Here is a 20843-nt window from a genome sequence, read left to right on the forward strand (position 1 = left end):
TGCATTAATCTCCTCTTTAACCAACAATGCTACCCCACCTTCTTTTCCTTTTATTCTATCCTTCCTGAATGTTGAGTTCCCAGCCCTGATCATCCTGGAGCCACGTCTCCGTAATCCCAATCACATCATATTTATTAACATCTATTTGCACAATTAATTCATCCACCTTATTGCGGATACTCCTTGCATTAAGACACAAAGCCTTCAGGCTTGTTTTTTTAACACCCTTTGTCCTTTTAGAATTTTGCTGTACAGTGGCCCTTTTTGTTCTTTGCCTTGGGTTTCTCCGCCCTCCACTTTTCCTCATCTCCTTTCTGTCTTTTGCTTTTGCCTCCTTTTTGTTTCCCTCTGTCTCCCTGCATTGGTTCCCATCCCCCTGACATATTAGTTTAAATCCTCCCCAACAGCACTAGCAAACACTCCCCCTAGGACATTGGTTCCGGTCCTGCCCAGGTGCAGATCGTCCGGTTTGTACTGGTCCCACCTCCCCCATTTTCCCCTTACAGGGGGGATCTCATAGAAACATATAAAATTCTGACGGGACTGGACAGGTTAGATGCAGCAAGAATGTTCCCGATGTTGGGGAAGTCCAGAACCAGTGGACATAGTCTCAGGATAAGGGGTATGCCATTTCGGACTGAGCTGAGGAGAAAGTTATTCACTCAGAGAGTTGTTAACCTGTGGAATTCCCGACCGCAGAGAGTTGTTGATGCCAGTTCATTGGATATGTTCAAGAGGGAGTTAAATATGGCCCTTACGGCTAAAGGGATCAAGGGGTATGGATAGAAAACAGGAAAGGGGTACTGAGGATGAATGATCAGCCATGATCTTATTGAATGGTGGTGCAGGCTCGAAGGGCTGAATGGTCTACTCCTACACCTGTTTTATTTGTTTCTATGTTTCTATGTGATATTTAAATGTCTGCCATTGCCTATCCACCGTCAACCCTTTAATTATCATTCGTCAGTCTATTCTAGCCAATTCACGTCTCATTCCATCGAAGTTACCTTTCCTTAAGTTTAGGACCCTGGTCTCTGAATTAACTGTGTCACTGTCCATCTTAATAAAGAATTCTACCATATTATGGTCACTCTTCCCCAAGGGGCCTCACACAACAAGATTGCTAATTAGTCCATTCTCATTACACATCACCCAGTCTAGGATGGCCAGCCCTCTTGTTGGTTCCTCGACATATTGGTCTAGAAAACCATCCCTACTACACTCCAGGAAATCCTCCTCCACCGTATTGCTACCAGTTTGGTTTGCGCAATCTATATGTAGATTAAAGTCGTCCATGATAACTGCTGTACCTTTATTGCACGCATCCCTAATTTCTTGTTTGATGCTGTCCGCAACCTCATTACTACTGTTTGTTGGTCTGTACACAACTTCCACTATTATTTTCTGACCTTTGGTATTCCGCAGCTCTACCCATACAGATTCCACATCATCCAAGCTAATATACTTCCTTACTCTTGCATTAATTTCCTCTTTAACCAGCAACGCCACCCCACCTCCTTTTCCTTTCTGTCTATCCTTACTGAATGTTGAATACCCCTGAATGTTGAGTTCCCAGCCTTGGTCACCCTGGAGCCATGTCTCCGTAATCTCAATTATATCATATTTGTTAATAGCTGCCTGCGCAGTTAATTCGTCCACCTTATTACGAATACTCCTCACATTGAGGCATAGAGCCTTCAGGCTTGTCTTTTTAACACACTTTATCCCTTTAGAATTTGCTGTAATGTGGCCTTTTTTGATTTTTGCCTTGAGTTTCTCTGCCCTCCACTTTTACTTTTGTCTTTTTTATCTTTTGCTTCTGCCCCCATTTTACTTCCCTCTCCCTGCATAAATTCCCATCCCCCTGCCATATTAGTTCAAATCATCTGCCCCAAACGGGGAGGAGGACAATTTCGGCTCCATGATATATGCTAGACAGGGTGCCAAGCATCTGCTATCTCCTCTCTGACTTCTTTCAACTATCTAAAGCTGGTGTCATCAAGGCGCAGTGGCTTACCTATCTTGAGTTCTGCTAATTTATTCAGAACCAATTCCTTTCTGGCAGCTATCTCTAATGATTGTTCTGCATCCTCCACCTATACACCTATATTTTCATTTCCATAATTATTTGCAAAAGTCAATGAAAATATTTATTTAATATCTGTGCCATAATTTCAACCATAACTTGAGTTGCCTTATCTGTTATGTAATGATGTGTGTATCGTCCTGGTACCTTAAATGTAATGTAAGCACTATGCCATACCACAGAGGGCGCTGTGGTGGTAAACCTGGAAGTACCTAGAACAGGCACTATATAAGGCTGACCACCACCATACCTGAGAGGCACTCTGGAGCTGAACAATAAAGGACGAAGGTCACAGCAGTTAGACTTACACCAGACCGTGTGGAGTCAGTGATTTGTGTGCTACATACATCACATTGGCAACGAGGAAGCGGACGAACTCCACGCAACCATGTCTACTCTGGGCTCGCTAAAGGATTTTACCGTGGGCAATGATTGGGTGGCCTTCATGGAAAGGCTCGAGTACTACTTCACAGCAAACGACCTGACGGGGGACACGGACGCAATGAAAGAGAAGCGTAAGGCAATATTGTTCTCCAGTTGTGGAAATGAGGTTTACTGTCTCGTCAGGGATTTGCTGGCACCCGGGAGCACCAGGGACAAGTCATAGAGGAGCTGACTGAACTCATTCGTGACAGTTGAAACCGAAGGAGAGCATCCTCACGGCCAGATACAAATTTTACCATCACTGCAGACCTGAGGACCAGGATATCACCAAATATGCTGCGGACCTCAGGAGACTCGCGGCGCTGTGTGATTTTGGCGCACACCTTGACGAGGCATTACGGGACGTTTTCGTTATGGGGATTGGCCACGAGGGCCTCCTTCACAAGCTGTTAGCCACGGAACCCACAGTCACTCTGACAAAGGCCATCACCATCAGCCGGGCATTTATGACCTCGACTTTCAGCACCAAGCAAATAATCCACACAGTCTCGAACCCGGCAGGCACTGTCCACAGGATAGCGGCCACCACGGACAAAATTGCAGAACGTGTCTCTGACCGGGGCAGAGAGCACGGACCTCGGGATCCTGGAGCTCAGAGTCCGCTGAGGGGGGCCAATCAAGCAGCACCAAGCTGGCGCTGTGGAGGAAGCCATGGGGCTCACCAGTGCAGGTTTGCGGAGTATACGTGCAATACCTGCCACACGAAAGGCCACCTTCAGCGTATGTGTAAAAGAAATCGGACTCACCATGTGGCTGAGGAGATGGGGGATGATCTACTGTTCAGCGAGGAGCAGGCAGAAGATGATGAGGTGTTGGGACTGTATACGTGTACCGACGATTCGCCCCCAGTGATAAGGGAAGTAAAAATCAACGGAGTCCCTGTGAGTATGGAAGTGAACATGGGCTTGGGTCCGTCGTTGATGAGTTGGAGAACTTTTGATAAACTGTGGATTAACCCAGCTGTACAACCCAAGCTGGTCCCGGTCACGGCGAAGCTGTACCTACACCAGGGAACTAATACCTGTTCTTGGCAGAGCAATGGTGCAGGTATCCCACGGGGACGAGACGCACGGTTTACCTTTGTGGGTCGTTGCAGGCGATGGGCCGACACTCCTCGGCTGGAGGTGGATGGGGACATCCCGTGGGAGCTGGAAAGACTTCACCACTCCACAGGCTGCTGCTCCCCGGGGTGCTGCCGTGCCCCGGGTCCCCAGAGAGCAGCGCTGACCGAGCTGGAGCTGCAGCCTCAATCCACCCACAGGCAAGGCCCAGCCCCGGACCTCACACAGAGACCCTGCAGCCTCAGCCCCCACAGGCAAGCAGAGCAAGCCCCAGGCCCGGACCTCACACAGAGATCCTGCAGCCTCAGCCCCCACAGGCAAGCAGCCCTGCAGAGAGGGGCCTAGTGGGGGGGGGGGGGGAGGGGGGTGAACCGGCGGGGCATTGCGGGCAGGGTGCGAGGGATCCAGGATAGCCAGCAGATTGGAGGGGCCCACGCAGAGGGAGAGTCGGGCGGCGGCAGCAGCTGGAGGTCGGCGGCCACTACGGAGGCCACGGGGGAGGCGGCAATTGCGGCCGCTGGAGAGGCCACGACAGCTGCAGGGGAGGTGGCTACAGTGGCCGTCAAAGAAGCGACGACGACGGCTGCAGGAGAGGCGGCAAGTCAGGTGGCAGCGGAGGGGAACGGAGGCTGCGGCGGCGGAGGGCATCCGGAGCGGCGGAGAGCAAGATGGCGGCGGCCTCGGTCCAGAGCAGCAGAGCATCAAAGATGGCGGCGCCCAAGGAGAAGCCTCGTGGAATCCTCCTGCATCAAAGATGGCGCCTTAAAAAGGAAAGGCACCCGGGAGTCTTAAAAGGGCCTTACCATGAGGTGGTCCCCACAAAGGACTTCTGTAAGGCAGAGCGAGTCTAAAATGAGCTATGTTAATGTGAGATGGCGAATTTATAATAAGAATTAATTTTTTAATGCTGAATGGCCACTGTATTTGTGTAAAATAATGGATATGAAGTATAATTAATGATCAGCGCTAACAAGGAAATCAGGGATCCGTTACCAGTCAATAACTAATTAATGTACCAGATAATATGTACCATAATAACGCACTGTCTATGCTTACCTGCCTTATGTTGGACAAGTGTGATGTTATGCATTGATGTGTGTATCGTCGTCCTGCGTCCTGGTGGGGGGGGGAAGGTGATGTTATGTAATGATGTGTGTATCGTCCTGGTATCTTAAATGTAATGTAAGCACTATGCCACACCACAGAACCTGGAAGTACCTAGAACAGGCACTATATAAGGCTGACTACCACACCTGAGAGGCACTCTGGAGCTGAACAATAAAGGACGAAGGTCACAGCAGTTAGATTTACACCAGACCATGTGGAGTCAGTGATTTGTGTGTTACTTACACCACACTATCCACTCTAACTATGCTTTTCCTTTCAAATGTTTATAAAATTCTTTTGTTGCCTGCTAATATTTTGGATATTCTCTTCTAATCTTCCTTTTCACCTCTCTACTAAACATTCTATATTTCACTTGATTATCTTTAGTATTTTAAACTTATTACTTTATTATATAAGTTTCAGTTCAGTATTAATCTTTCTTTATTCACAGAACTCTGTACTTTAATACACTGCTTTTCACCATATACAGTTTTCGTACTTGATCATTTCTCGCTGCTGATCTGTCGGCCTGTGTGCTGCCATCAACTTTTCTGCCAGTTGATTTGGAACAGCCTCCTTTTCATTTTCCTGATCTTTGCCTTTTTTCCACTCCAATTATTTCACAATTGGTCCCCTCTCATCAGTTAATGTTCCCACTTCATTTTCCAGAGCGAAATGAAGCAATGCTTCTTTCTTTGTTGGACAACTTTATCAATCCAAATTCATTATCAAAAGCGTTTCCCAATTTGACCTTATGCATTACCTTTATTCTAGTCTGTCTTGCAGCAGTTAAAGTCACCCAATATTATTGTACCATTGTTCTTTAAATTGCTGATTGCAGATTTCCAGCTCTATCTAAATCAGTGCAGAGGAGATTTTCGAGGATGTTGCCAGGACTGGAAAACTTTAGTTATGAGGAAAGATTGGATAGGCTGTGGTCATTTTCCTTGGAACAGAGGAGGCTTAGGGCAGATTTAATTGAAGTGTATAAAATTATCAGGGGCCTAGACAGAGTGAATAGGAAGGATCTATTTCCCTTAGCAGAGTGGTCAATAACAAGGGGACATAGATTTAAAGTAGTTGGTCGAAGGATTAGAGGGAGATGGGGAAACATTTCTTCATCCAGAGGGTGGTGGGGGTCTGGAACTCACTGTCTGAGAGGGTGGTAGAGGCAGAAACCCTCATCACATTTAAAAAGTACTTGGATGTGCACTTAAAGAGCCGTAACCAACAGGGCTACAGACCTCGTGCTGGAAGGTGGGATTAGGCTGGGTAGCTCTTTTTCGACCGGCACAGACACGATGGGCCAAATGGCCTCCTTCTGTGTCGTAATTTTTCTATGATTCTACCTCACTGCCCACTGTGTAGTGACCTGTAATGGACACCAAGAATTGTACCATTTCTGTTCTTACCTTTTTAACACAACCACCTGTACACTGCAATACATTTTTTTTGAAGTATTGCATTAAATCCAAGTTTTCTTGCATTGTATATGACATTACAAAACACCCTGAACAAGAAGAATCTATTTTAAATGCATGTTTTGTAATCGACATGCTATATCTATTCTGTAATTCTTGGGGGCTGAAATTGCCCCTTTCTATAAAGCCCATGGCTATCTGAATGCGGCAGCCAGGGGTCAGTGCGAATTGGCCGGCGAGTTGTCGCGGAGGTGCCGCCAATTTGTATATTGCCCTCCTTTAGTTTTGGAGCAGTGTAGGGGACTGCCCCGCCCGTTTTCCCGCTGCGTCGTGCACGTGCCAACCCCTAACCGACCGACAGCAACCGCCTTTCTGAAATTGCCCAATGGGGAATTGCCTCATGTGGAATTACCCTACGGGAGCAGTGCTGCCACTGGTCGGTTCCTCCAACAGCTTTTTCTGTCGGTACCTTTTTTGTGGCTGGGCGGCATGGCCGCCCTTAAATGGAAGATGATGCTGCCGGCAACTCTCTTTATTTTTTATTGTTGGCCAGCTGCCAGGTCGGGCCAACAATTATGCCCACGGGTTTTTCCGGGCCATCAACAGGCAGCCTTGCACCCTGTCTTGGATGCCATGCCGCTGACCCAGCCAAAATCCTCCCTGGTGGCCCAGTGTTTGCCACTAAAGTGGCTGAAGAGTTCGCAGCAGCCCTCCCCTTTAACTGAAGGTGAGGGACATTGTGATGTACCAGCACGATGATATCATCAGTGCATGCTGATGACTTGGAGTGTCGGCCACTCTGCCCCACCCCCAGTCGCCGAAATGTCCACCCCAATGAGCACCTAAAAACAGTAGGTGCGCCCCATTTTGGGCAGAAGGCAATTTCGTACCCTGAATGTTCTGAAACCCACCAATGTTCCTCTATCCAGCAGTATGTCTCCTTTTGTAATAATAGCGAGAATGCTAGATGGGGTACAATAATTTTACGTGAAGGCTAAGAACAATGCTTCTGTATTTATGATTTTCTTTGCATTAGTATTGCTGTGAGTTGTTTTTCTTTAATAATTTTTATTATTGGGAAGGTCACATTTTGAAAAAACAGATAAAGCAATATATTTATTTTTTAATTCAACAGATAGCAACTTTGTTCTGGGAAATGCTCAGGTACTGAACGTGTATCCAATAGTGTACTGCTCCGATGGATTCTGCGAACTGACTGGCTATGCCCGAGCTGAACTCATGCAGAAGAGCTGTGCCTGTAAGTTCCTCTATGGCGTAGAAACGAATGAAGCCATGAAAATCCAGATTCAGAAAGCGCTGGATGAGAAGCGCGAGTTCAAGACTGAACTGATCTTCTATAAGAAGAGCGGTGAGTAGACCAAATTAAATTCTTTTTTGCTAAGCTTAGTACTTTTATTTAAAAATATACTTTCTTTCCTCTTCCTTTTTGCTCTTCCCCTTTCTCCACCCATCTGGCACCTGTGCTACGACGGTCCCCAGCACTGGGAAGGGAGCATGAACTCCAGGCTGGGGGATGGCTGGAGATTGAGAGGAGAGGCTATGAGGGGAGGGGGCGCACCCAGGAGGCCTGTGATCAGGAGGGTTGGGGCAGGTCAGGAAGCTGTAAATCTGGCTGGAGGAGGCCATATACATTCTTGAGGAGACTGAGGGGAGTGCTCCTGTTCCTTCTGGGGCACAAGGATTGCTGAAAGAGCCACTTATCTTGACGAGTCGGCAGCTCCCACCTCGGAACAGTTACCAGGAATCCCACAGCTCGGGCCTCCCCCTCACTTACTGTTAAATTTAAGTTGCGGCGCCAATGATGTCATCAGGCCATGACTTTGGTATCTTAATTAGGCCCCTCCTACCATTTGCGAGAGCCTCATCCATGGTTAGATATCTGTACTTTAAGATTTAAAGGGTGAGAATAACTTGGGTTGCCCAAACCTGATATTTTACACCCCTCGCCCCCCGCCCCCCCCCACCCCGGCCTTCCCACCTCCTGCTCACAACCCTCTCCCACCTGTCTGAGGGAGCGGGGTAGGGAGATTAAAATTAAGGCCAAAGAGTTGGCAGGCAAGGGACTGGCTCATTGATTTTCTCTCTTTCCCCATTTTGAAGTGACAGACTGCCACATTGGTTCAGCTGAATTGACCAGTTTATCAAGCAAAGAATCATTTGTCTGGACCCCCATCCTACAACTCTGCGGCACAGTACAATGGTACACCAATGATCTCCACCACTGGGGCCATAATCTTTCATATACAAGTACATTTGAAAATGTATGAAAGTACAGAGTACAAAAGGCCATCTATCATGTTCTACTTTAATCCTGATTTTTAAAATCACCAGACCAGCCACCCATCACTCTCTGAACTGTTTGCTCTCAACGCACGTCTGTTGTTATAAGTAAAGTCAATTTACTTATAACAGCAGAGCTTGGCCTTCCATTCCTTTTCCTAAATGTATATTTACATTCCCCTGGGACCTCTAGTATTAGAAAAGCTACAGTGACCCCAGCTTTGTGTTAATGCATTTGAGGAAGATTCAAAACCCGGCTATATCTCTTGCCATCCAGTATCATATGCCGAGACTGTGAGAGCAGAATGTTTCGCTTTTTGGATGAAAATCCCAATCGGAAGTCAGAGTTGCTGTTGGATCATGCTAAGGATTTAGAGATGACTGTTCCTGTTTTATTGCTTTTTATATTTAGATAGGTCTGCATTAATTCACTGATGGCTTTTTTTTGGTAAACATGCCATCTGTCGAGCATTTCAACCAATGTGTCATCAACTTATATTTCTTTGGAGAAATTTGTGTAATGGAAAGACATTGCGGAATGCTTTGCAGTGGAGTGGACAAAAAAAGGACTGGGTTATTGACATCACTATTGTTGCGGTAAAAAGAAGACTTCTCTTCTTCAAGGTGAACTCCCTTAAATAAGGAATCGACACCCACCCATATAGCAACCACGGAATCACTCAGATGAAACCTTGGTTCAACTGACCTTTATTCAAGCATGCAGGGGAAGCGTTCAGGAATGAACTTTCAAACAACAAAGGTTTTACACACATCTTTATACAGTTTTTCGAGATGTGCAACCCTCCTACAAAACTTCTATGACCACCGGTTGGCCTACAGCTTATCAGCGGAGTTTCATTGATTTGTTGACCCTTAACAGACTGACTGCTGAATGGTTTCCCAACCTTTCCATCTCCCATAGTATGTCAGCCTTCTGGAATGTGTTGTTCTGCAGTGTTAACCTTGCCTTGGTTCTCCTGACGTGTTGTTTAACCTTGCTTCCCATGGCTTGTTGTGCACCTGGTTTCTTATTGGCCAAAATTATCCCTTTCCCATGAGCTCCAGCCAAAACTAGCCCTTTTCCATGAGTGCAGCTGCTACAATAGCATCATCCTATCTATGACCCCAAGTTTCTACACGCGGCAAAACAGGTGCCCCTCCGAGCTGGGCGCCCGTTTTTCGCACTGAAAATGGCGCCTGAAAAAAACCGCGCTATTCTCGAGCGCTTTGCAGCTCGATGTCAGCTTGGCGCGGCGCCCAGGGGGCGGAGCCTACCACTCGCGCCGATTTTGTAAGTAGGAGGGGCGGGTACCATTTAAATGAGTTTTTTTCATGCCGGCAACCCTGCGCATGCGCGTTGGAGCGTTCGCGCACGCGCAGTGTGAAGGGAACGTTGGCACTCGGCCATTTTTGTAGTGCTTTGTAGCTGTTCAATTTTTAACATTTTTTAATAAAACCACATTGCCCTTCCATGATCAGCACTGAGGCTTCTTGCAGCAGTGAGAAGGCTGCAGGAAGCCTCAGAAGTTGAGGCAGCCGTTTCCCGACGGGCCCGACCGACGGCAGGGGGGCCTTCCCCCCCCTGCCGTCGGGAATGGCTGCCTCAACTTCTGAGGCTTCCTGCAGCCTTCTCACTGCCTCCCCCCGCTGCCTCCCCCCCCCCCCCCTGCCGTCGGGAACGGCTGCCTCCTCACTGCCTCATCCCCACCCTGCCGTCGGGAACGGCTGCCTCCTCACTGCCTCTTCCCCCCCTCCTGCCGTCGGGAACGGCTGCCTCCTCACTGCCTCCCCCCCGCTGCCGTTGGGAACGGCTGCCTCAACTTGTGAGGCTTCCTGCAGCCTTCTCCCTGCCTGAAGCACTTTCACACAGGTAGGAACATGGTTTATTTAATCTTTTCTTTGCTTATAAATTTTTATTCAGGTTGGAATTATTTGTATAATATTTGTATAAGTCTAACTAAGGATTTATTGTCGAATGTAATGACTTCCCTACGCCTAATTTGTAACCTGCGCCTGATTTTTTAATGTGTAGACAAGGTTTTTTCAGGCCTACAAAAATCTTCACTTGCTTCATTGTAAGTTAGTTTGGAGTACGTTTTCACTGTGGAAACTTTCAAATCAGGCCTCAGTGGCCGGACACGCCCCCTTTTGAAAAAAAAATTCTGTTCATAAGTGAAACTGTTCTACATGACTAGAACTGCAGAAAACTTAAATGTGGAGAATTGCGATTTCTAAGATACTCCGTTCTCCACCAGTTTGCTCCTAAAAATCAGGAGTAAATCATGTGGAAACTTGGAGCCTATGTTTCCAGACAGCTTACTCCCTACTGACCTTGGAGCTTTATTAGTAGGTGTTGTTCCCTTAAATGTACTGAATATATAAGTTTTCATTTTATGTTATATGGCCATTTTCTATCATTTATAAGCAAGTTTTACATACAATCATTTATAAGCGAGTTTTACATACACTCTGTCAATAGACGATATATTACAATCCCTACCTTGAGGTGGAGGAACTCCCAACTCCTCACAACCTCCTAATACTGATAAGCCGTTTAATCGGAACCATTTTACATATCAGATCAATTCATTACCTTCAGTAAACACTTTGGTGACCAACTGTCTATCCACTTTATACTTTACCACCTTACACTGTTGAACAGAGGCATCTTTAAGATGGGGGCATAGTGTCTGAGAGAACAGCTGCCAATGCTGGAGTGGAGGTAATTGAAAACGAGAATTGCGCCAATGTAGAAAAAGCAGATCATGCAATTAGGGATGGGCAATTAATGCTGACCTTGCCAGCGATGCCCACAACCCGGAACCAATAAAAAAAAATGCAGGGACATATGGGTGCAGGAGACTGCTGAGGTTGGGCAGGGTAACACCATAGAGGGATTTAATACTTTTTTTAGCTAGAGCACAGGCATGTACAGAGGTGACGAATGTACAGATAAGAATGTGGGCTCAGCATTCTATATGAATTGTAATAGAAGCAAGAAAGCCAGCAAGAAAAGTGTTTAGAGAAATCGAATCCAGAGGGGATAGTGGCATTGAACAGCATTGCAGTAACATAGGGAGAGAGGTAACGGCAGAGATGGACAATATTTCAGTGCTGGAAGAGGTGATCTTGATACAGATCATATTGTGGTGTGAGAGGGGTGGAAAGCTGAGCTCAAGTAGAGCAGCATGTCAAGATTCCGTATTTTTTTTTGCTTATTCTGAAGTGGCAGCCAGTGAATTTAGTGTGGCCAAACCATTGGAACAAGGGGGGTAGCCAAAGAGGATGTCTTTAGTTTTGCCGACATGAGCTGGAGGAATTGGAAGTTATCCGATCAGGTTTTGTCACAAGTGAAATAGAAACATTGAAACATAGAAAATAGGAATAGTAGTAGCCCATTCGGCCCTTTGAGCCTGCACCGCCATTCAATATGATCATGGCAGATCCTCTATCTCAACACCATGGGCCCAAGTTTCCCCAGGAGTTGCTCCATTTTTTTTGGAGCATCTAGATTTTGTTGGAGTAACTTAAAAATCGCAATTCTCCCCATTTAAGCTGCTTCAGTGTAAGTGAGTTAGTTAGGTTTTTTTTTAAGTTCAGTTTTTTTTTTCAAAAGGGCATTATCAGCCACTTACGCCAGTTTTGGCCATTTAAGCAAGTTTAGCCAGCTAAAACTTACTCCAAACTACTTTAGACCAGAGTAAGTGGCTACTTTTGTACGTTCTGAAAAACCCTGCGGTGAATTAAGAGATCAGCGCAGGTAGCCTCCAAATGACAGTGTTGTGATAGGAATGCTAGTTTTTTTTTAAATCCCAAGCAGCGAGACTGGACAGGGTGTAAGTGCTATCAGCCTGATTAAACTGAGTATATTTTTAATAAAGAGAGCTAGATATTAAAGTACTGGGAAATCTTTGAAGATTCTTTTCTCCCCCCACCCCCAATCAAGACTCTTCCCCTTCCCCCCCCCCCCACAAAACCTCTTCCCCTCCCCGATCAAAACTCTTCCCCCCACCAATCTGTCTCTTGTAGCCCTCAGCGTGGGGGGGGGGGGGGCGGTCGGCCTGTGCGGCAGGCCATTTGGCCCGGGATAGGGGCAGTGAGCATCGGCCCCTCCCATCCCATACAGCCTGGAGCACACATTCTGATTTTGGAGGCTAGGAGCTACTGCGCATGCGCGCATACTCTAGCGCGCATGTGCAGAGGTCCCAGCATTGTTTTCAGCGCCGACCCCGAATTCAGTTACCACCATGGAGGAAAGGCTGGGGAGCAGCCAAACTTGGCCCGGAGAATTTTGGTGCCCTTGGAGTTCTACAAAAGCGGTGCACCTCTGGCGAGTGTGCCAGAAATCTGTACTAGCCAAATTTGGGCCCCATATTCCCACTTTTTCCCCACACCCTTTAATGTCTTTTGTGTCTCGAAATCTATCTATCTCCTTCTTAAATATATTCAGTGACTTGGCTTCCACAGCCTTCTGTGGTAGAGAATTCCACAGGTTCACGACCCTCTGAGTGAAAACATTTCTTCTCATCTCGGTCCTAAATTTCCTACCCTCTATCCTGAGACTGTGACCCCCTTGTTCTAGACTTCCCAGCCAGGGGAAACATCCTCCCTGCATCCAGTCTGTCCAACCCCGTTAAAATTTTATATGTTTCAATGAGATCCCCTCTCATTCTTCTAAACTCTAGTGAATACAGGCCTAGTCGACCCAATCTCTCCTCATATGACAGTCCTACCAACCGTGGAATCAGTCTGGTGAACCTTTGCTGCACTCCCTCTATGGCAAGTATATCTTTCTTAGGGAAGGAGAGCAAAACTGCGCACAATATTCCAGGTGTGGTCTCACCAAGGCCCTGTATAACTGTAGTAAGACATCTTGCTCTTGTACTCAAATCCTCTTACAATGAAGGTCAACATACCATTTGCCTTCCTAACTGTTTGCTGCACATGCATGTTTGCTTTCAATGACTGGTGTACAAGGACACCCAGATCCCTTTGTACATCAACATTTCCCAAGTTATTACCATTTAAATAATACTTTGTCTTTATGTTTTTCCTATCAAAGTGGATAACTTCACATTTATCCACGTTATATTGCATCTGCCATGTGTTTGCCTACTCACTCAACCTATCTAAATCACCTTTCAGTGTCTTTGCATCCTCCTCACAACTCACAATCCCATCTAGTTGTGTCATCAGTAAACTTGGAAATATTACATTTGGTTCCCTCATCCAAATCATTTATATATATTGTGAATAGCTGGGGCCCAAGCACTGATCCCTGTGGTACCCCACTAGTCACTGCCTGGCATCCCGAAAAAGACCCGTTTATTCCTACTCTCAGTTTCCTGTCAGTTAACCAATTTTCAATCCATGCCAGTACATTACCCCCATCCTATGTGTTTTGATTTAACCTCTTATGTGGGACTTTATCAAAGGCCTTCTGAAAATCCAAATACAATACATCCACTGGTTCTCCCTTATCTATTCTATCAGTTACATCCTCAAACACTCCAGTAGGTTTGTCAAACATGATTTTCCTTTCATAAATCTATGTTGACATTGTCTAATCCCGTTAATTTTATCTAAGTGTGCCGTTATCACATCCTTTATCGTAGACTCTAGCATTTTCCCTACTACTGATGTCAGGCTAACGGGTCTGTAATTCCCTGTTTTCTCTCTCCCTCCTTTTTTAAATAGTGGGGTTACATTTGCCACCCTCCAATCTGCAGAAACTGTTCCATAATCTATAGAATTTTGGAAGATGACAACCAATGCATCCACTATTTCCATAGCTACCTCTTTTAGTACTCTGCGATACAGATCATCAGGCCATGGGAATTATTGGCCTTCAGTCCCATTAGTTTCTCCAGCACTATTTTCTTACTAATAATTATTTCCTTTAATTCCTCTTGCTCACTAGACCCTTGGTTCCCTAGCATTTCTGGGACTTTATTTGTGTCCTCTTCTGTGAAGACAGAACCAAAGTATTTATTTAATTGTTCTGCCATTTCCTTGTTCCCCATTATAAATTCTCCCATTTCTGTCTGTGAAGGACCTTCATTTGTCTTCACTAATCTTTTTCTTTTTACGTACTTGTAGAAACTTTTGCAGTCGGTTTTTAATGTCCCTTGCAAGTTTACTCTCATATTCTATTTTTCCCCTCTTAATCAATCTCTTGGTCCTTTTTGCTAAATTCTAAACTGCTCCCAATCCTCAGGCTTGCTACTTTTTCTAGCAACTTTGTATATAATACTATCCTTAATTTCTTTTGTTAGCCATGGTTGGGCCACTTTTCCTTTTTGTGTTTTTACGCCAGAAAGGGATGCATAACTGTTGCAATTCATGCATTCATTCCTTAAATGTTAGCCATTGCCTATCCACTGTCATGGCTTTTAATGCATCTTCCCAATCTATCATAGCCAATTCATTCCTCATATCTTTGTAGTTTCCTTTGTTTAGATTTAGAACTCTAGTTTCAGATTGGACGACTTCACTTTCCATCTTACTAAAGAATTCAATCATGTTATGGTCACTCTTCCCTAAAGGACCCCGCACAACAAGACTGTTAATTAACCCCTTCTCATTACACAATACCCAATGTAGGATAGTCTGTTCCCTAGTAGGCTCCTCAACATACTGGTCTAAAAAGCCATCTCGTACACACTCCAGGAATTCATCTTCCACAGTATTATTACTAATTTGGTTTGGCCAGTTTATATGTAGATTAAAGTCACCTACGATTACTGTAGTACCCTTGTTACTATGGGTCAGAAGGTGGGACTAGATTGGCAGATAAGACTAGAGGCTATCAGAACCAATCAGTTTGGTTAGAGGACGGGACTGAAGGTTTCCAGAACCATTTGATTAGATATTATTTTCTCCCACAGTTGGTTGCATGTAAACTCAAGGTAGAGAGGTTTAAAAATGAGCTAATGATTTCTGAGAGTTGCAGTTATTTAGTACATGTCCCCAAAGATGTTACATAACAAATAATCTGCTGAAGGGCATTTATTAAAAACTTTTTATTTTCCTCAAAGGTACTTTCTGAAATACCAGGCTGTTGTCACATGTGAAATTTATTTTCTTCACAACTGGCTGCAATTGTTTATTTCAAGGATAAGGAGGATGATCCCTGGTGTGGATTCATTAACAAGTTTTACTTGAGCATTCCTGTAACTTTACTTGTAGAATTGCCACAACATGGGAAGAAAAACAAGGGCCGTGATTTTGCCTACCAAGGTGGGCCCAGTGCGGACGAGGTAGGCGGCGGGTTGCGACACCGCTCCTGATTCCATCCCGCTCTGTCAAAATAATTTAATGTTGGTTGGGGTTGTTAAGCCCGCCCTGTGAGTTTCCCGGCCAATTAAAAGGAAGGGGGTCTGATGAAGTCATTTGATGATGCGTCATCAGCAAGGTTCCTTAAAGGGACCATGGCCACATTGATTTTGGCAGTTGTGCTGTCAGTATTCTGCAGCATTGAGGTGCTGCATACACTGACAAGCACTGCACAGAGGTGCACGGCTGCACCCAGGCTCTCCCATGTGTGACTCCCTCCATAACCATATGGAGGGAGTCACAGCACGCAGGGAGGTTCTCTTCCCTTCCAATGGGTGGAAGAGACCTCCTCAGGAGACCAACACAGCCTGGTTGTACACTGCACAGGAGGACACATGCTAGGATGTCGTTTGAAGAACTTGGCTGCAATCGCACAAACTTTTCAATGATCTCAGTAGATCACGAAACGTTACTGCAAAGCCACACTCAACCTCATCCTGCTGTGCCACTCATCACATCCCCATCACTCTGCCTTCCCTACCCTACTCCTGCACATCCTTACTCACACCAACTTACCTTGCACCTCCACCCTTCCCTCTCTATCTACATTATCATATCACCATCCAATCATATTAACTAACAACACACAAGGGTAGGGATTTGGAACTTTTAGCCAATTTTCATGTAAAGTTTATGGTAATGTGTTGTCAAACATTAAAATCTTAATTTTCATCATTTTGCTTTCTTGGGCAGATTTATGTGTGCCTTTGGAAGTGCCTTAGTCAGTTGTAGTGAATGGTGAGACATAACGATACCCCCCACAATCGTGATGAGTGTGAAAGGAATGGCTTGGGCATTGCAGGATGCTTTATGGTGATGGTGTGGGGTGGTGCCAACCTGGCACATCGTGTGGCAGCCAGGGTGTACAACATGAAGTGAAGTAAATCTGGCCATGGTGAGGCCATCCCTGGCCTCCCGGGCAGCCATGTGGTGAGGTGCCGAAGCCCCGTGTTCTGTGCAGCATCAGATGATTGCGGAGAAGGTTGTTGTTGGTGCTGCTGGTGTGCCTAATAATGGTTGGTGTTGGGGCTGATTGTGGTGGGACTCTTAGGACCAAGGTGAGATTTTTTTTCAAGGACACCGATGCTGATGGAATAGATGGCAGCTGAAGTTGAGAAGACAGAAGAGATCTGTCAATGATGAGAGAGGTTGCTCCAAGGAGGTGACTGTGGCTAGAGAGTTTACTCCAAACACTTCCAAACTGCATAAAGCTCAAAAGTGTCTTCCAAATCCTGAAGGCTCCAGCTTCTAAGATTGGAAAGTGAACAGCTGTGAAATGGTAGCTTTTATACCACACTTACAGCTGTCACCTATTCAGAAGAATGGAGAGTCATTGAAAACCCCACATATTTACATGACATGTTCCTCAAGTGCTATGAACCTCGTCAAAAAGCTGGAAAAATGGTAAGTACATGGTAATTGCTGTTTAAGTACTTTTTAACAAGCTGTTAATGATGTCAATTGTTTCCCCCACCACTTGGTGTTGGGTCTGTAAAGCGCTGATAGACCAGGCATTTGGGAAACTAATGTGGAGACGGATTGACGGATTGACCCACCGTCAATCTTTTCTATTTGACAGCGGACCCACCTCCGAATTCTGGCCAAGGAATGGAGTTAGAGTGATAAGTTTGACTTATTTTTTGAAAATTCTAGAGATTCCTCAATGTAAGTCTTTACTACAGTGTAATAAAATCTGAAGCAAATTGTAGCCTACTTGAGAATGTATTTATGCATTTGTTGTGCAGGTCCCTTTGTTACCATGCAATAACCCTATTGGAGAAGTGACAGTAATAATCAACAGGATTATAATAGATTGCAAACCCCAGATTAGACTCTCGTTTACCCGAGAGCAGAACAATCCAGCTCTTCATACCTGTTTCTGCAAATCATGTTTTGGTGAGCCAGTCAGACAGGAAAGTGTGCATTTATTTCATGCTGACTTATTCAATCAGATGGTTATTATTGGTATGATCACATAGCGGCAAAGAGTTCTGTGTTTTAAAGTTCTTAGACGGGCACTGGATTAAAGGATTAGTCCTTTTGTTTGAAGGTGGAAGAAGTTAAGGCAGTGGTGATTGTGTAAATCAGAAGAGAAGGCTTCAGTCATCATTTGTGCTCTGATGCCCCATGTAGCAGTCACTTGTAACACCCATCCCCCTTGTAGTTCAGCTTACGAAACGTTACAAGGACAGCCTCAAAGCCTCCCTGATAAAGTGCAACATCTCCACCGACGCCTGGGAGTCCTTTGCCAAAGACCGCCCTAAGTGGAGGAAGTACATCTGGGAGGGCGCTGAGCACCTCAAGTCTTATCGCCGAGTGCATGAAGAAAACAAGCGCAGGCAGTGGAAAGAACGTGCGGCAAACCTGTCCCACCCTCCCTTACCTTCAATGGCTGTCTGTCCCACCTGTGGCAGGGACTGTGGCTCTTGTATTGGACTGTTCAGCCATCTAAGGACTCATTCTAAGAGTGGAAGCAAGTCTTTCTCGATTCCGAGGGACTGCCTATGATGATGATGATGGTAGTTCAGCTTCTGTAGGACTTTTCCTACAGGTTTCAAACACCAAGACTGAAAAGAACACTGAGATTTTCCAATACAGTGGACTTTATTAAAAAGATAAGAAAGACTAGAAGTTCCTCGTTCAATACTACTGAATACAGGTTAAAAAGCATCAAACAAAATTACAAATTCTCTAGCTTACCGATTTTAAATTCAACTTTGCAATATATATGTCCCAAGATAGCTAGTTACCTATAATTAAAAACAAATTCAAACCTTGCAATATCTGTGCCTCTAAGTTAACTGGTTATACTTAATCTTTTTCACAATATTTATGCCCCAACTGGCTTACGTATAATTCCTTGAGTGATCAATTCAACTGGAATTACAAATTCCGAGTATTTGGCCATCCGGTTTACAACAGCTCCCTTCGATTTCTTCGGTTCCAGAGAGCAAGCAATCCTTTGTCTTCGTCTTTTATACTTCACATCAAACTGGGCCGCATGGTAGCCGGGTGTCCAGTTCTGTTTAGCCAGAGATAACTTATCTCTCTTTGTTGATTCTGATATCCTTCAACATGCCTCTTGTTTGAATTCCAAACTCCTTGTCCCACTCCCGAGGTTTCCTTCAGCCGGTTTACAGATATTTTTTTTCATCTCCCATAGACCTTCACTTCCAAAGCAGCTCGAACCACTTCTTCAGAAATGCCCACGTCCATGTCTTTGGATGGTGATGTTGCGCAGGCACAGCAGGTTGCTATAACTGGAGCGTACTACAGAGCACCTCCCTACCCTTATCAGGTAGCCCCTACCCTTATTAGGTAGCGAAAATGATCCTTTAAGATTCTGATGATCTTCTTGATCACCACTCCCTTGAAGGCATTTTTCTTGTAACAAACCTTCCCTGCTGTTTGGGCCACTGTTAGTGGGATCATTACCCATGGGAACAGGGGGTACGCCTCGTCGCCCACAAAGCATCCATTGACATGATGTTCTTCCCTGAGGAGCTCAGCGAGAAGAATTCTGAAGGACGAGTACATCATGACAAATTCCAACAAATCTTGCATTGATATTCATGATCCTCTATATGTTGGCATTGACTTGTACATTTAGGGAGTGGAAGCTCTTTCCGTTGAGTGGGATAACTGAAGGAGATCTGAAAGCAACATTGGTGTAATCTATTTCATCCTGAACCTTGGGGAAACCAACAACCCTATAAAACTCTATGAGACTTTCACACCACCTTTGCTCTGATGCTGAACTGGATGAATTCCTCAACTCTTCTGAAACACATATACGACACCTGATGAATACGTACACATACTGCACCCTGGCCGATATTACAGATACTCCTGTGGCTGCCTGAAAAGACTGTCATAGATGTTGAGTGTGGTCGTGACCTTCATAACCACAGATAGGGCAATGCAGGCAGATGATTGGCTGCAGGTCCTCATGCAGTAGGTGATGACTCTCTCCCTATTGCCTCTTTAGTGAAGTACATTCTTCTAATACACATCTCACTCATCAGTGCTGTTTTGAAAAGTAGTTTCTGTTTAATGAAGATACCAAATTAGCTTCAAAGCATAGTGTACTAAGATTTGAACTGATCTGTTTTATACTTAAACCCCATATTATTATTTATATTCCCATATTAGTTGCGATGGGAACCCGCATGGGTCCTAGCTATGCCTGCCTTTCCGTGGGATATGGGGAACATTCTTTGTTCCAGCCCTACTTGGGTCCCCTCCCTCACCTCTTTTTCCGGTACATTGATGACTGTATCGGTCCTGTTTCCTGCTCTCGCCCTGAACTTGAAAATTTCCTTTACTTCGCATCCAATTTCCACCCTTCACTCACCTTCACATGATCCATCTCCGACTCTTCCCTTCCCTTCCTCGACTTCTCTGTCTCCATCTCTGGGGATACGCGTTCGACCAGTATCCACTATAAACCCACTGACTCCCACAGCTACCTGGACTACACTTCCTCCCACCCCGCATCATGTAAGGATTCCATTCCTTTCTCCCAGTTTCTCCGTCTCCGTCGCATCTGCTCTGACGACAACACCTTTCACACTAGTGACTGACATATCTTCCTTTTTCCTCAACAGAGGATTCCCCTCCGCCATGGTTAACATGGCCTTCGACCATGACTTCTATTTCCCACACCTCTGCTCTCATCCCTTCTCCTCCCTTTCAGAACCATGATAGGGTTCCTCTTGTCCTCACCTTTCACCTCACCAGCCTCCATGTTCAACGGATCATTTTCCGCCACCTCCAGCGTGATCCCACCACCAATCACATCTTCCCCTCCCCACCCCTCTCAGCATTCTGAAGGGACCGCTCCCTCCGCGACACCCTGGTCCATTCCGCAGTCACCCCCAGCACCCCTCCCCTTCCCATGGTACCTTTACGTCCAAGCACAGGAGATGCAACACCTACCCTTTTACCTCCTCCCTTACCACTATACAGGGCCCCAAATAGTCTTTCCAGGTGAAACAGCTATTTTCTTGTGCTTCTTTCAATTTAGTATACTGTATTTGCTGCTCACGATGTGGTCTACTCTACATTGAGGAGACCAAGCGTAGATTA

The 20843-nt window shown here is 45.5% G+C and overlaps 1 protein-coding gene across 1 annotated transcript in view; it reads left to right on the forward strand.

Moving 5' to 3' along the window:
• Positions 1 to 7343: 7343 nt before the first annotated feature.
• Positions 7344 to 20843, forward strand: part of kcnh3 (potassium voltage-gated channel, subfamily H (eag-related), member 3) — a 939094-nt gene continuing 925594 nt past the window's right edge. The window contains exon 1 of the mRNA XM_070875952.1: positions 7344 to 7488. Coding sequence (XP_070732053.1) covers positions 7359 to 7488 — 130 coding nt within the window. The 5' untranslated portion in view covers positions 7344 to 7358. The remainder of the gene's footprint in view (positions 7489 to 20843) is intronic.

This window comes from Pristiophorus japonicus, chromosome 3 (genome assembly GCF_044704955.1).
Source record: "Pristiophorus japonicus isolate sPriJap1 chromosome 3, sPriJap1.hap1, whole genome shotgun sequence".
Classification (NCBI taxonomy): Eukaryota; Metazoa; Chordata; class Chondrichthyes; family Pristiophoridae; genus Pristiophorus; species Pristiophorus japonicus.